Consider the following 16,644-nt stretch of genomic DNA (forward strand, 5'->3'; position numbering starts at 1 on the left):
ATATACATATATAAATTTTAAAAAAATACATATATATATATATCACATATCTTTCCTAAAGAACAAGAATTGGAGAGAAAAAAATTGAAAAAGCCAAATATTCAGTCTTAGTATATCTGTTCCTAGACTCCTTACCTTTCTATTAAGAAGTGGTGGCAGAAAAGGAGATTTAATAGGAAGGAAGTGACTGTAACAGAGGGAGATTGGTGACAGGATTCACCAATTGTTTTATTCTTAATCTCCATTAGCCGGTAAGAAGAATCAAAGAGAAGGTTGGTTGACACAGTTGAGAGAAACTTGGTAGAATGCTTAACTGTGGGTTCCTGGAGGTCAGCACAGAGCCAAGAAATGTGGTGAAACGTGTGGGATTTGGTCTCCTAAATTCATGCATGGCAGACTCACTGAGGTGCTGTGGCCTCCCAGGCACTTCTGTGTTGCCAGACCTCCTGGGACCCTTATACTGTTCACTCAAACCTCTTGTAGCAGAGGAGATGAGGTGTTTGTGTGCTGCAGAACAGAGGTGAAGGATTGAGAGGGGATGCCCCACAGCAATGCAAGCTCTGGATGCAGCACAGCTGGTACTCTGCAGCCTACAGCTATGCCAACTAAACCTTTGGTGACTGGATAATACGAACTTCATGAGGATGACTGACAATCTGAATGTACTTTTTAAAATTTCTTGGTGTTAGTGAGCTACTTGATAATTCTTTATGGTCCCACTATGACCTGCAGGTAACCAGTTTACAACTTCTGTACCAAAGTAGACAGATTTTTTTTTTTATTAGCATTTGGGTTTATTTTTGTAAAGTGCTAATGAGGTAAAAATTGAGAAGTGAGCCTCTGTTCTTGAGCACAAGGATACTGTCTTTTCCTGGTTAAGGAAATTAGCGGTTTTCCAACACATTGGCCTTCTTTGTCCTTCTGTTGTGTTGGTAGAAGCAAGACTCGCTTAGCTTTTCACTGGTAAGAAGAAATGAAACTAGGATATTTCTTTATCTAAAAAGACTTCAGTACAATATTTGAGTTACAGCCTTTGACCTGAGAAGGAAAATTTTAATTTGTTCCCGCTAAGCCTTTCCCCATCCCAGAGATGTAATAGCTTAACATTAGCAGACTGCGAGGTTGCCTGAAACATTTGCTTATACACAGAACTTCAGAACACTTGTGACTCATTTTCCCTCTAGTAAATTGCTAAACTCATGAAAGAAAGCTAACTTCAGTATGCTGGCCTTGCTTATGAGCCTCAGTAGCCTTGATTTTGAAACTGAATGTGCTGCTTGATTAACTCACTGCTCTAACAAATCTCACTTCTCTCTGCAGTAATTACTTTTCATGAGTTCTTAATGGGTTTATGTTTCTCCATTTGTGCACAGTGCTGCCGGAGAACAGGTCAGACCATAGTATATGTTATGGGAGTTGAGAAGGTGTAAATTTCTGTTGGCCAAGAAAGATACTCTTTAGATTCTCTGTTATAGTGAAGACGTTACAGAAAATCAACCCACCTCCCAATGAAACAGTTGAATATTATTTTGCCCTGCCTCACTTGAGCATGAACTTTTCAGTTTGTAACTTGCATTAATGTTTAATAGATGACACTAGCTTGTTTGGGCATTCTCTCCTCTCAAAACTGGATGTTTCTTCAGTGTTTCTTATTTGCCATTTGTGTCCAAGAATTATTTCTATTTTTATCTTCCTATGCTGTTTTCTAAACTACTGTAAAAAAAATTCTTGGCTGTTGTCCCTTTCGTTTATACTTTTTCCCTGTTTTTTTCTCCTGAAGCTGCAAGACAATTGGGCTTTCATATTCTCTGTGTCTCTTTCAGTAGCTGAGAGTACACACTCAGTGCAGTCACAGAACTATTTTTGCAGTAATATACACTTGCGCTCAAGTCTAAGTATTGTTTTATGGACATCTCAGTAGAATCATAGAATCATAGAATTATCCAGGTTGGAAAAGACCTTGAAGATCATCAAGTCCAACCGCAGCCTAACCAGTAGCCTATCTCTAAGAAAAATCAAAACAAAAAAACAAAAACAAAACAACAACAAAAAAAAAAAAAACAAAAAAAAAACCAACAACAAACCTCTGCTAAATCATATCCCTGAGTACCACATCCAAACGGCTCTTAAATACATCCAGGGATGGCGATTCAACCACCTCCCTGGGGAGCCCATTCCAGTACCTAACCACTTTTTCTGTAAAGAAGTTCTTTCTAATATCCAGTTGAAGACATTTTATGTGGAACTAACAGGATATCTGAAGAAGAAACAGATGATTTCTGACAGGGGACTTATGATAATCAAGTGCAAGAAAAGCCCTGGTCTGCTATGTTTTACTAATTTATTTTGGGATAAATTTAGAATTAAATTCAAGCTAATTCCTACCTTTTAGAAATTGTCTAAATTAGCTCTGTGACATGTCCACATCGTCCCTCTTACTAAGCTGGACTTGAAAATAAAGTATTAAACCTGTACAACTCTCTCAAGTAAACCAAGACTGAGGAAAAAGTCTCCTGCACGTTGTTTCATTGTGTGTGTGTAAAGTCTATCAGGATTCCCAAGTTATATTCCTGCTTAAGAATAGTCTAGATGTTACAATAGATGGTTTTGAGATATGCACAGCTATGCAAACAGTCCGGGAGAGATCTACTGCCAGTGGCTCTGTATGGAACAGTGTATCAGTCACAAATGGGATGACTGTAAACAGGGGTTTTGCAAAGAATGAAACCACAATGAAGGGTGCTGCCCATTGCAGGGAGGAGTGATGGCTTTGAGAAGTCCATGCAGGAGGCAGACTCAATCTTTGAAGAGTCGCTGAATCAGGAGCAGAAGGGGGATTGTGCTTCAGCTTTGGCTCTCTGTAACGAAGCTATATGTAAGTAATTCTAACCGCTTCAGCTATTGCGCTTTTGACAGTTTGCTAATATCATAAGAAAGTCTGAAACATTTGATCATGCTACGTGGTCAGGTAATAATACAGGGATCCAGCTGGTCCTTAGGAATGTGATGGGTAACAGAATCTTTTCTTTTGTCAAGCATTCTGTTTGTGGGGTTTTAGCCCTATCTTCATCTCCATATTTTCATGTTTGCATCTGTTCTTTTGTTTTCTCCAGCACTGGGATACTGATGTGTCTTTTGGTGCTAAATGTTGCATTTCAGCAAGCACCAGCATGGTAACTTCTTCTGCCACTTGACCTTCATTTAACAGTTTTTTCCCAGTCCTCAAGCCAAAGTACAAATGGCTGTTCTTTATAGAGGATGTAGAATAGGGAGGAAAAGGATAGCCTACTCCTAAGTCCTTTGAATTAATCTTAAAAAAAAAAAAAAGCAGCTGTGCTGTACCTGCTTCTCAGAAAGAAAAAGCATTAGGACATTGAAGCGCTTAAATGCATTGTGACACTTGAGAATGTGTGCTATGTGATTTCATTTTATTTTTATTTTTTGGTCTTTTTCCATTGTGACTGGCTGGCTGTCTCACCCCATGCTCCTCTCTGTCTGTATAGAATGGCCGCAGACAGGGTAGGTAGTCCCTTTGCATTTGTGTTTAGGAATTGGCTCTTGTGAACTGCAGAGTAGCGTGCAACATACAGCTATTGTGAAAGCAGTTAGCTTCCATTGCACCAAGGTACGTGCTCTATTTCAGAATCCAGCTGGGTGTCCTTGCACAGAATCATAGAACGGCTTAGGCTGGAGGGGACCTTAAAGATCATCTAGTTCCAACCACCCTGCCGTGGTCAAGATTGCCACCTTCTAAGTAATGGGAGTCCTAAGCATTGCTTATACAGCAGGAGAACAGAGGAATGAAGCGGCAGTGTGATAGGACTGGAATGAGCCTGTATGAAGGGGATGAGAAGTTGGGCTAAAACATACTCAAACAGTTATTAATTTTACTTAATTTTGTTTTAGTTTCAGTTAACTTGTTTGGACGCCTGGCTAAGCTGAATGTGCATTAATGGAAACAGTAGCATCCTTGTGATCTTTTTGTGGCAATATTTGCATGGTCCATGTTTTATGTTCTTGCTGCATTTTTATTTTATTTTTTTCTTTTTCAATTTTATTCCTTTTTTCTGTTTGTTTTTCTGCTATGTTTTCTTTTGCATTTTAGCTAAACTAAGACTTGCCATGCATGATGCCAACTCTAGCACTCACAGCAGAGCCCTAGTCGATAAGAAGCTTCAAATCAGTATCCGAAAAGCCCGGAGCCTCCAGGATCGCATGCAGCACCAACAGCCATCGCAGCCGCTGCCGTCACCAACTTGCCACCCACCGCAGGGCGGCACCGTGTCCCAGTCTACAAGGTAGTCCAAGTCTATCACCTAGACCCAGATCTGAGCTGCATCTGAGCAGTACAGTCTGGAAAGAAATAGAAAATTATATATATTACTCTGGACAGTCCAATCCTACAGTGTTTCTCCTTATTTCTTTCTTGTTTAGGCTAAATTATATTTTAAGAGGGTCAGCTACTTTTTTTTTTTCCTCTTTCCCTTCTCAGTAGTTCACTGTGCACGTGTTCAAAATGCAGTCTGTGACAGAAGTGGAGTCAGTGCCTGGCAGCACTGGCATTTTATGCATAGTAAGAAAGAATACAGTAGTAATGTGGTGAGAAGGAACATTAAGATGTAATGTGCAGCTGTTTGCCATTGGGAGCAGTTTCAGGACTCAGAACAGTAAAATACTATGATAAAAGTCTTGCTATAACTGCTTTTATATTAGAAACAGCAACCAACTGTACTCTGAGAAAGTGTCAGGTACATTATTCTTTTCTTTCTAGTCCATTTACCTAATGGTGCTCTAGTACAGCTCTTGGATCCAGATCCTTATCCTGTCACCTTGACTACTCTCCCTGGTGCTCTGTCATTCTTCATTTCCTTTCTATGCTTCCCAGCTTCCTGCGGACTGGCTTAGCAGACTCTTCATGATTCTTTCTTCCATATACAGACTTCAACTCTAGCATAATTAACTCTCTGCTGTAACCGATCCCTTCTTCCCACCCTCTTTAGCATGCAGCTTGATCCTTCTTTCTTCCCATACCATTCCCTCCTAGCACAAGACCATCCCTATCCAATTTCTAGGGTGTTTCTTGTACTGTTACTTTTATTTCCTTTTTCTTTTCTAACATGCTTTATTATTAGGAATGTAGATGAAATCTCAGATGAGAATCTTTTCCTTTTTTAAAATAGAGCTATATACTAACACTCAGTGAATCTGCATAACTAGTAGGCTATAGCTCATCATGTGCTTTTCCTGCAGTAGTTGAATTATATGTAACGAGGGATGATCTTTTTGTTAGTCATGGTCCATTGTGTCCTCTTGGACTAGAAATAGAGAGCCCCAATTGCTCATTTTGGTAGATTCTAAGAAAATGAAAAAAAAATAAAATAAAAATGAAACTTTCTGAATTAATTTTGTTAATGCTGAATGTACTGTTGCTTCGTGAAAAGAACATTGCTTTTCCAAAAGTTTTATTGAACTAAATATCGCAGCTAATGGAAAGAATGTATTGATAGCCAGTGTCTTGTGTTCTTGCTTTGATGTAGATAATGTAGATAGTGCAAGGCTTGCAGTTACTCACAGATTAGTTCATTCTGCTACATACATTAACTACACATGATAACTTCTGTACATCTCAAGGAGAAAGCTGATCAACAATGTTAGTTTCCCCAGGTTCTCTGTTAGCTGCTAGTAGCTTGTTGTTTCCTCACAATCACATGAACTTGGAACTTTTTATTACATCTGCATATTAAAATTAAAATACCAGACTAAATGCAGAAAAGCATGAAGGGCATGTATAATCCAAAAACATAATTGCATTAATTTGTATCTTCCTATATATCAATATTTTATTTAGAAGTATAGCTAGACTATATATAATTGAAAAATAATGGTTATTTATTTAACTTGAGTAAGTGTTTTAACATTGAGAGTACAATTTGATAGAGATTATGACCTGTTCTTTCCATTTGTCATGTTGTTCTACATGAATTGCCTTGGTAGAGAGGACCTTATGGAAATACCATCAGGTTGTTTACAGATCATGAACTTGTCTGAGTTTGTTCTATAAAAAAAAAATCTAATATTAACATTGGAAACAATTGCTTATTTTATGTAAATGCTGTTTTTACTATTCTTACACAGTTACTCCTACTGCACTCCCAGTCTATTGGCTAAAGTACATAGGGTGCTGTGTAAGAATGCTGGGAAAGATTCCATAAAACATAACTTTACTACAGTACTCATCAAAATGTGAAATGGTTTCAGCAGATCAGTTAGACATACTTAGAAGCAAAGGATTATCGTTTCTTTATCTACTGAATTTTAATACAAAGTCTTCCATCACGATTCAGTTGGCAAAGAAAGAGAAGTGTATTAAGGGATATGTAGCATAGGGTAAGTTCTGCACCCTAGGGATAAGCATAAGCAATGACTGCTGCTAATCATTTGCCCTTCTGTGTGTTTTAGTGAACAGACTGGCCCGTTCCAAGTACTGCTGAGCCAGGAGGTACCACTGGAACCCAACAAGGAAGTGGAATTTGGGTCCAGTTCTTTCTTCCACCCACCTGCTTCCTGCCATGAATTGCACTCATCATTATATCCAGAGTCTTCCTCCCTGCCCCCTCCTGAAAGCAATCCAGCCAACAGGATCTCTCCAAAATTCCAGTCTGCTTCTTCTGATTTTCATGACCAAGTTCCCTCTTTTCCCTATAGGCAAGGGTTGGCAGAGAGGTCTGCAAGAACTGAGAACGATGCCCACCATAGTGTGGAATTTACTGACACTACAGCCACAGGGCCAAAAGAATATAGGGAATGCTGCAGTAGCAGCAACTTAGAAGAGGTTCATAGCATAGCACCCATTCTCACACCTCAGTACAAATCCAAGACTAACACAGTAAACTCTGGGTCTTTACCTACCCTGTTTCCCTGTCCACATCCACCACAAGCAGCATCTCCCGAAAAGGACAACCAGCACAGTCCTTGTTCCAAACTTTCAAGCTCTCCAGTGCGACCCAGCATTGATCATTTAGGGAGCTATCATGAAATGTCCCCTGCAGCTTCACCCCCTTCACAGCAGTGCTCCCTGGATCCTTTACAGAAAACAAATAAATACTCCAGAGAAAACAGTCATGAGATTTTATTACCCTCACAGGATGAATACAGTATAGCAGAAGGTTGCAAATCTGAGGTTTTTAGTACGAAGGGACACGTTCGCTCCTTGGCAGAGCAGTTTCAGAAAATGCATGCAGTCTCCCAGAGGAAAGGTACTCATGAAAGAGGCTGGATTTCTGCAGTATGTCAGGATGAGACGTCTCCAAAACAAATACAAAAATCTTCCATCAACCCTTCACCCTCTGATTACAGACAGCTAATCCATCAAAACCAAGAGAACAAAACCCAGTCTTCTGAAAAATCACACTCAACTGTGGATGTTAGGGATGGGGTAATTTCTCTGGAGGGTAAGCAGGTTGCTTCTAAGAGTATTTGTTCTATCAGTGAAGAGCTGTGTAGAAGAGGTGGACAGAATATAGTAGACCCTGCACCCTACCTGGAAAGGCACTGTCATGATGGAGGAATGAAACAGGTGGATGATGGAGCTACTGGTAGCATGGTTGCCTCTATGCCTGTGAACCGCTGGGTGGATAATGTTACTAGGTATTACAGTTCTCAGAAGGATAATAAGAATACTGAATGGCTTCCTGTACCTGGCAGAAGTCCATCCCTTTCTGATCAGAGAGCAGTTGGAGATGACTTGAGCAGGATCCCAGTACATCTGCATCCACAGTGGAATCAAGACACAGAACAGGAGCTCTCAGAACTGGAATCCCTCTATCAGACTAGTCTGCAGGCATCTCAGGCCACTAGACCTTTCTTGGGAAGACAGGACAGTGCTAGGTATCCATTTGACCATTCAGGTAAGAATACTGCAGTTGTTTTTCTTGATTGACCTACCACCATGTTCCATTACAGGTGAGGGGATGTTTTTCAGACAGTTTAGTTAAATGTGTGTAAACTTAAGTAAATATTCAGGTTGAGGACTCTGAAAGCATTTTAACTGTAGAGGTAGAGAAGCACTGTGATCAACAATTGTTGATCTTGGCAAACAGCAAAATCTGTTAAGAATAACATAGAAGTAATTGATCTGCTTTTGAAGTAGGAAGCTGACTGTTTAGGTTAGGCTATTGAATTCTACTGTTTGAAAGTCCCAGATCACCTCTGCGGTTTATTAAAACTGTTTCTGTTCCTGGTGTGAATGTTGTACAACTTTGTGGCTATGATTGTATTGTCTGTGAGAAATTATTCTGTACCTGATAGAGAGGAGTAACTTCAAAAAGCATTGCTCGGTCTGAGAACGTGTTTTTTTCTAAGGGACACCTGCTTGAATTCTGGAAGATTATTTGTGAAAGTGGTAATTAGGGTGCATGATCTCTACTAAAATCCTTGAGACCTTGTAGATTAGTTGGTGCTGAAAGCAAATGAATAGATTCTGTCACTGGTGAAGAGCTCTGACATTGCTGGAAACAGTCATTAGAGTCAGATGATAGCAGCCCTGTTCCACTTAAGCTGCTCTGATCTTCTGTCTGGGGCAGGACACCACTGATTCTCTGCTTAGCGCATCTGAAACAAATATATTTTTTATCTGTGTCATTGTATCCGGGTTGTGAATTTTTCTGGTCAAAAAAAGCTGCTCAAAACTTGGTGTGTACCAAAGTGTGTATACAAATAAAATAGAAATGAATGCACATGCAAGATAGATTTCCTCCTGCCCTGCAACTGTAGTATGAAGTTCTTTTGTTCCTGACAAATCAAGTCTGGCTGTATCTAGAGGGAATGCCACGGTAAAACTCTTGAATAGTTGTTTTTTAAATTCAATAACTCAAGTATTCCATGAAATTCTCATCTTGTATTCTGCTGGCAGAGCAGGTGCTAAGACAGCCATTTCGTGTTTTCTTTTGATTTTCTTTCAGAATTAGGGAAGATCTGACCTCACAGCCTCACAGGTACTTTCTTGCATGAGCTTGGATCAGGTGGTCTTATGTGTGTGTCCCTCTATAGCACACTAATTTGGGAACTCCTTTTTTGAAAGTCAGCAGTATAGAATCCATTTGCTTTAGTGATAACTGGAGCTTCAGAGTTCTGTCGTCAAACACCCCATCTCTTCAGCTTATACTTTTCCTGTCTATTCTCTCACTGCATATCTGAAGAATGAGATGTGAATATCCTTTTAGACTAAAGTTGGTCTTTGAGATCTTTACTTCTGCTTTGCTGTGACTTTCAAACTTTTTTTTCCTAAGTTCTGTAAGTGCTGTTTAGAAACAAAATGTTTGAGCCAGTGCATCTGCTGTAGTAAATTTGGTGAAAATAGCCTGAGTAAATCTGGGACGGCTCTTTCCCACTTTTAACTTCAATTTCCTCTTCATTTGGAAACAGGGTTTAAGCCTTTGTGTAACATGTCAACAGTTTTTGTCAGGCCTTTGTATTCAAATTAATGGTAAAAAATGTCAGTGTTTCATTACTGAAACTTTATGACAGAGTACAGGCTCAGAGACCCAATCTTCCAAATGCCTTTTCAGTGCAGGAAATGTACTATTTCCAGCACCTTGCTTTTCTTCCTTCATAGGTAGATTCCTTGTGACCGTTTTTATTAGGCCATTGATCTGCCTGTGAAATATTTTAGGGTATAACTGGCTTGTCATACACTGAAATCAAGTGTAACTGTAGCAATCTTTATTGAAAAAAGCTCTTTCAGCTACCTAAGCAGGACAAGAATGGCTGACAACCTGTAGCACTGGTTGGAACAAGTGGATGGACATGTGGGGAATTCAAGCTGATGGTCTTGTTTATCTCAAGTAACTTAGGTAACTGGTTTGATAGCTATCTTCTTTCCATTTAGCCCCACTAGGCTATCCTGGCTCTGTATCAAACAAGCACTGATGTGCAGCTGAATCGTTTGATCTTGGCTCTGAGTGTTTAAATTCACTGTTCCTTAGAAATTTGTAGAGGGGAAAGTGCAGCAGGAGCGAGTGTCTTGATGGACTCTGTCTTTGACTATACTGAGAGTTAGTTTAATAAATTAATGTTGAAAGAACCTGCAATTACTGTGTATATTAAAGTCTCTATCAGTAAATAAAAATGTTCTGTAATGTGGAAATCTGCCTAGAATTTAACCATAACAATTTCTTTCTCAGTCTCTGCAAACCTGAATGTGAGGAAGCTGTGTACTGCAGCTGGCATGGGTCTCTCGAAAACCCCGACAGCAGAGATCGAGCGCAGTCTGTATGGTTCCACTGCCTCTTCTGTCTCCAAGGTGATGGCATGCCTACTAAGTTGTACTAGGGAGGGAAGTGTTTAGCCTGTGTAAGTGAAAGAAACTGAAATGGGAGAGGTAGAATATGTTATGAAGGAAAAAATGTTAGTGGGATCATTGATACTACTACAAGAGAATTTAAAGTGCAACCCAGCACAGAATTAATTGATGAAAACATGACTGACTCATACTGTGAGCACTTTTCATGTGACCACATTACCTACATTCTGACTCTCACATACCCCTGAAGACTTTTAAGATCTATCCTCTTTGAACATACTGACACGAACTGCTTTGCATTCCAGTTTGCAGTTCATGCTTTTGGGTGTTACCACTTACAGGAGCACAGATTTCCCATTTTGAATACGTCATTACATGTTTTGAAAGATATTTGCTGTAGTTGGTTTCTGGTCACTTCAGATGGGAGAAGATACTTTTTCTTTTCTCTGAGGGGATCTGTTTAAATAGTTGGTAGTTGCTTATCAGTGCCTGTACAAGACCACGTATTCGTGCAAGTACCTCCTATAGAAGTTTTGTATTCATTAAATGTAACAAATGGTAGTCTTTTTGTGCTGGCTTTGGATACTTCTAAAAGAGATAATCTCACTACAGAAAAGAAAAATTATAATGAATGTTTTGTATAACCAGGTACAAAAGGTTTATTTGCTTTAATTACTCAAGGTAAGTGAAGCATTTTAAAAAAGGAAAGAACATGGAATTTCAAGGGGAATCTCTTAACTATGTAGCAATCCACTCCCTGTAATAATTACACAGCACTGATGTTACAGAAAGCCTTTTCTGAAGTCTCCCGTATTGTCTGCAGGTCACATATACAAGAGAACGTAGCAGGGAACCAGAAGAGGAGGAGATGTACAGTGCAGAGAATTTCCGTCGCATTGCTCGCAGTCTCAGTGGGACAGTTGTCTCAAACAGAGAAGAGACCCTGGTCTCTTCTCATAGTTTTGTAAGTAGAATGATGTGCAGCTTTCCAAAGAGTGTGTAGATTTGCTGTTTTCTGACTACATGTAGTAGCTAATAAACAAGAAAGCAGACAACTGAGTCGCAAGCCATCATGAAAGCTTGTCTTTGTGTATTCCGTTCTCCTTCTGGAGGAAGAATGTGCTTTTCTTTAAACAACAAAATCATTTTTTCAGGAGTAAAAAGTAATACCTTCTGCAACTAGTAAGACGCGATCTAAGGTTCCTTGCCCAGTATACAAGGACATCCAGAATAAACTTTTTACTTTCTTTTGTTAATTAGACTTAAGTAGAAGATACAAGCTGCCAGTAAGGAAAACAGAAACAGATTATTCTTGATGATGAGCAATATAACCAGCTATAATAATTAGTTCCAATTCTGACTGGCCTGCTGTTGTTTTGTGGATTCAGTTTGTGAACTAAACCTTTTTGACTGGTTTATGTGACTTGTTTTGTTTTCTCCTTGGTATATTTCAGTTTTGGTATATACCAAGTTTCCTTGGAATGTTTATCCAAGCATATTCCAATCAAATAATCCTCCTAAGTAGCTCACCACTGCAGTAAGAGCCTTACTGGATTGATGCAATTTTTGTTTGTATTTCTCACTTACAAATGCATGGTGTTTTGTTGTTGTTATTGTTTTTCTTTTCCAGTAACCCATCCTTTTCCTTGGATCAACACCACTGTTGCTTGATTCAACCCCAGCTCTGTGTTTACTCATCATTTTTTGTTTTTTTCTTCTCCTTTCTCACTTTATAAAAGGAAGCACCAAATATGAGGAAAATGCCAATGGAAACCAGCCACCGTTCTTCCAGCTCCACTTCCCTTCCTTTCCCCCATGATCCTCCTGTGTTTCCCTTTGATCCCCAGCACACCCCAAACCAGGTGCAGCACCTACCCCATGATGTACTGGTGCCCAGCATGGTGGGCAAGGCACGTAAACTGTCAGGTAATCACAGGATTTTTCATCCTTGTTCATGATCAGAAATATTGCTGAAATAAATTCCAGCAGGTCTTGCCTTTCATAACATACCGCTTCCCTGAATTTCTCCAGAAATCTGAAAGGATTAAACACCTTCTTTTTCTCTTCTGCCCTTCAGAGTTGTTCAGTGATTCTATGCTAAGTAGGCATAAAATGAAATTGTCTTTATGGAAACACTATAATTACTTTTAATATGAAATCATATTTACATCTTTGTGAGATATTTTCTTCAGTGTTACAGCAGCAGTAAAGCCCACCACATTGTTGTCATGTATTTAAGTACATCTGCAAGCTACTAGGTCCAGCAAATCACGAATGTAACTGTGCTAGTAGAAATAACTAATTTCTGCATTTTTCCACCTGTGAATTACTTTTCACATGGAAGACTTTAAAACCAGTTTAATATCCCAGCCTTGAAATACTATGGGCTTCTCCTTGATGACAGAAGAGATGGCAATTAAAGAAATCTTTCGTCCTGTGAAGTCTGTGATAGTAACTGAAGTAGGTTAAGTGGAAAATGCAGAAAGGAAAATGAATGCTAGAAAAGTGCAATTAGTTTTTGTTCAGAATTACCCATCAACCATTAACTGGATGTGTTAGTGATTAAGTTCTGTCATGCACTGGCCAGCTGAAGGTTCTGAGAAGAAGCTACAATACACAAAAAATAACTGAGAAGCCCTTACTTTTTTTTCCCCCTAGGAGATCAGAAGAACATCATCCAGAAACTTCTGGTTGTGCCTGACAGGGGTGAAGCTTTCCAAGGTGAAGACTACCCAGGTATGGCACTGAGCTATGGCAGTCTCCCTTGTGCACCCAGAGGCACCCTCTCCCAGGGGCAAAAACCTCTTCCTAATCCGTGTTCAGGAGGTGGAGCATCAAATGTCTCTGGCCATTGGCTGAACATGAGCTACCCTGCCAGACAAGCAGCAACGTTACCAGATAAACGAATGACACTCTGGGGTAAACGTGCTGGCCAACCAGGCAAGAGTTTGCAGGAAGGCTTCCTCCAGCAGCCTTCACAACATCAAATGCGTGAGTCTTATGCCACCAGTTGCAGGCTGCCAGCCAGCACAGATTACAGCACTTTAAGAATACTGCATCAGCCTTCTTGGGATCTCGGTGCCCCTCAAGGTTGTCCTGTGCCCCCTTCCTCTGTTAAGGCCCCAGGTCCAAGGAGAGTTGATATGCCCCCAGATGAAGACTGGCGACAAAACAGTTATACCCCTCAGCCAGGCAGAAGGTGGATGCTGCCAGTGCATGTGAAGGATGGGGCTTTTTCTTCAGCTTCAGAGGCACACAGAAATATGCTGGCTCGAGCAGCAGCAGCTACTGGCACTGTACAAAAAAATGGGTGGTAAGACCCCATCCTCTCCATGCACCATGATAAATCACTCTGTGAACAGACTATTGCGGTTGCTGTAGTGTGGATTATAAGGAGACGACAAACTCTTTCAATCAGTTACCTGTGGCAGTTTTGTCTTAAAATGTAGCTATATAATATGTGGAAACTAATTGCACTGTATTTCTTTTCTGACACTACTGAACTCTGTCTGGATGGGGAATCTTAGCTATTATAGTCTTGGCCTCTTCTAGCAAAAAGCGTAGTAGGAATGTTAGGCATCAGGGGCACTGGTTTACGGGTAAGTTCAAAAGTATACGCATGTTTTGAAGGAAGATGGCCGTTAATATTAGGACATTTTTAAGGATTTTTTCATGAAACGTAGCTTTGGTAAATTCTTTGCATACAAAGCCAATTACTTTGTTTTCTTCTCCTTCCTCTTCTCTTTCCTTCATAGGGAAAAATAAACTATCCAACTTCCCAGGTTCCAGTAAATCTACACTTGACAAGCTGGAAGTTAGTAAAACAAACCTAGTTTTCAGTGTACTGAGATCTCATTTCAGAGATCACAGCTACAGCTGCTGCTGAGGAAGTGTCAGGGAGACATTGTTCATTGGTAAACCAGAGTTTTTCCCCACTTCCTTAAGGCAAACTAACAATGCTTCAAGCGGAAAAGATTGTTAATGCTGCACGCTTAATGACACCAATGTAAACACAGAATAAGTTTAACTATTTTAGTGTCAAACATACTTGCTTTTGTAAGTATTTTTCAAATAAACCTATGAAAATAGTTCTACTCACCTGTCTGTTTATGAGCTTTCTTTGCTATTTGCCTTTGCTGGAATTACTTGTTTTCTTGCACACTGAATAAATTGTTATGCTTCATTCACAGAGTTTATATAATAAGTACATGTCCAGATCCAAGGACATCATGAGGGTGTAATTTTATTTCTAGATTTGATGTTTTACACTGCTGTAACTTTCCCTTCATAACAGGCAGTAGTTACATGTCCTTTCTAAAGTATTTGAAACTTCCTGGTTGGGGAGGGTGGGGACATCTACTGAATCTATGCACGATGTATGCAAACAGGATTCCTACCCTTAATCTGGAAGGGTCGATAGAAATGATTGATGTCATGAGAAATCTCATTGTAACAAGAGTTCCTCTCCTGCTCTTGTATGTATGTATAACCAGATGTGCTGCTTATAAGTTGTTAAAACCCGTGCTGTTATGTGTTAACATAAAAATGGGACTGTAGATCAGGGCCTTCTATCCTGTGTCCTAGCCAGCTAGTGGAAGATACAGACTGCCCTCTAGTGTGTGGTCTTGCTAATCTGGTCTCAATGATGTTCCGGGTGAGTATTTTAGTTTTCATTTCCAGTTCATTTCATTAATTGCACCCTCGTGCTTGGTAAGGTTTCATCTGCTTTCGCTGTTTAGTCCAAGTCTGAATTTCACTCATTTTACTAATTGTCATTTTTCAGTTTCTTGTTTCTGACTAATTGATTGCTGTTATGTTGACTATTGTTACAATTTCACGTGACTATGTAACACTGAATCATGTTTTACCTTTGGGACCCTATTGCTCATTTCTCTGTACATAACTGACCCCGCTACCTCTAGGTGCAGGACACAAACTCTTTCTGTACTCTACCATTCCAGAATTCCCTACCTAATGTTGACTTTTTCAGAGTGGTTTGGCCAGTTTAACTATATGTAATTTTGAACAATGCTACTAATTTTTAATTATTATTATTTTTACTAACTGTTTAAACATAAATCAATGGAATATTACTATACTAAAAAAATGGTTTGATTAAGATTTGTTTCCACACAGGTATGGAGCTGTTGGTCTCTTTGGCTGCTCATGGACACGTGATAATAAATTGAACTTCCTAGCTGAGGAAGTAAAACTTGGCTTATAGGAAGTGGATCCAAGGCAGAAGTGGATGCTTGTGTGGTGCACGTCTGATGGAAACATTCCTGTTGCATTTGTTTCTCTTGTTGGTTGAGTGATATGATTTGTGTGAGGAGAATCTGGACACAAGCAGTCCCTGTTTGTTTTCAGCCTTTTTTCTTTTTTTTTTAAACCTTTAACAGATTAAATTGCAGTGCCCTGGTATACAAACGAGGACATAAATATTTGATGCTTTTCTCATTGTATCTCTAAAAGAGTCAGAGTGCAGAGTGAGGCTGTAAGTAGCCTTGAACTCAGTTATCTAAAACAAAAACAGAAATCTGCCAAAATAAAGCACAAAGTCACTCATTCAAGACACAAAACGTAGTAGGAGACATTTGCAAATAAAGAAAATGCATATGTTTATTTTTAGTTATAATTCTAGTGACTGGGGAGAAGGAAGTATGCTTCCATAAGATGTGCAGATTAATCCTGAGTTTAGGCAACGCATCTTCATCATATTAGCACTGGTGTTACTCAGTTTTTCTCTTTTCAAAGGGAACTGTTGGGGTTTTATGCTGTTCTTCTTTTGTTGGTGGTCTTTTTGTTTTTTACTTATCATTGTTCTAACAATGGTTTCAAAATTGATTTGTACATCTGTGTATATTAACTGCTTACTATTAAATTAACTGAAGTAGGGGCCTGAAGTGGATTAATTAGGACATAACTTTTGAAACATTTTTGCATTATGTTTTGACTAACTGCAAACTTTTCAGTCCCCTCAGTGATGCTTATTTCTATTTGTACCCTAGAAAGTACATTGCATTCATTCAGTAGTTCATTAAAGATCACTGCCTGTAAGATGGGAGGAAGCTTCCACCAGCAGCTATTTTGGGACAGTGTTTATTCTTAAAGCCTATAAGCTGTGATGCAACATAACCATGGTTTTCTTCCTAAAATACTTCTGTTACTGGCTACAGAATAGTTTAGTGGATAGAATTGAAGTGGAGGGATCTTAAATCTGCATCTTGAATAATTCTAGTCTTCCTAGAAGTAAAACATTCACTGTATCTGTATAATCTCTCAAGGTGTTGTAACATATTTAGACCTGGCTGTGTAGGGGGGAAAAAGAGAAGCAATAATAGGGA

The 16,644-nt window shown here is 39.4% G+C and overlaps 2 protein-coding genes across 17 annotated transcripts in view; one reads left to right on the plus strand and one right to left on the minus strand.

Moving 5' to 3' along the window:
• USP54 (ubiquitin specific peptidase 54) overlaps positions 1-14,397 on the plus strand; it is a 96,260-nt gene extending 81,863 nt beyond the window's left edge. For 8 of the 14 annotated variants that reach the window (XM_072339590.1, XM_072339588.1, XM_072339589.1 and 5 more), the window contains 7 exons: positions 2,756-2,875; positions 4,106-4,298; positions 6,460-7,907; positions 10,182-10,300; positions 11,124-11,264; positions 12,040-12,226; positions 12,959-14,397. In XM_072339590.1, the coding sequence (XP_072195691.1) occupies positions 2,756-2,875; positions 4,106-4,298; positions 6,460-7,907; positions 10,182-10,300; positions 11,124-11,264; positions 12,040-12,226; positions 12,959-13,617 (2,867 nt within the window). In that variant the 3' untranslated portion in view covers positions 13,618-14,397. Of the gene's footprint in view, positions 1-2,755; positions 2,876-4,105; positions 4,299-6,459; positions 7,908-10,181; positions 10,301-11,123; positions 11,265-12,039; positions 12,227-12,958 lie in introns of those variants that run through there. The other 6 variants (XM_072339592.1, XM_072339593.1, XM_072339596.1 and 3 more) reach the window with 6 other exon arrangements.
• SEC24C (SEC24 homolog C, COPII coat complex component) overlaps positions 1-16,644 on the minus strand; it is a 202,411-nt gene that overhangs the window by 179,573 nt on the left and 6,194 nt on the right. The window lies entirely within an intron of this gene.

Source organism: Excalfactoria chinensis, chromosome 6 (genome assembly GCF_039878825.1).
Source record: "Excalfactoria chinensis isolate bCotChi1 chromosome 6, bCotChi1.hap2, whole genome shotgun sequence".
Classification (NCBI taxonomy): Eukaryota; Metazoa; Chordata; class Aves; order Galliformes; family Phasianidae; genus Excalfactoria; species Excalfactoria chinensis.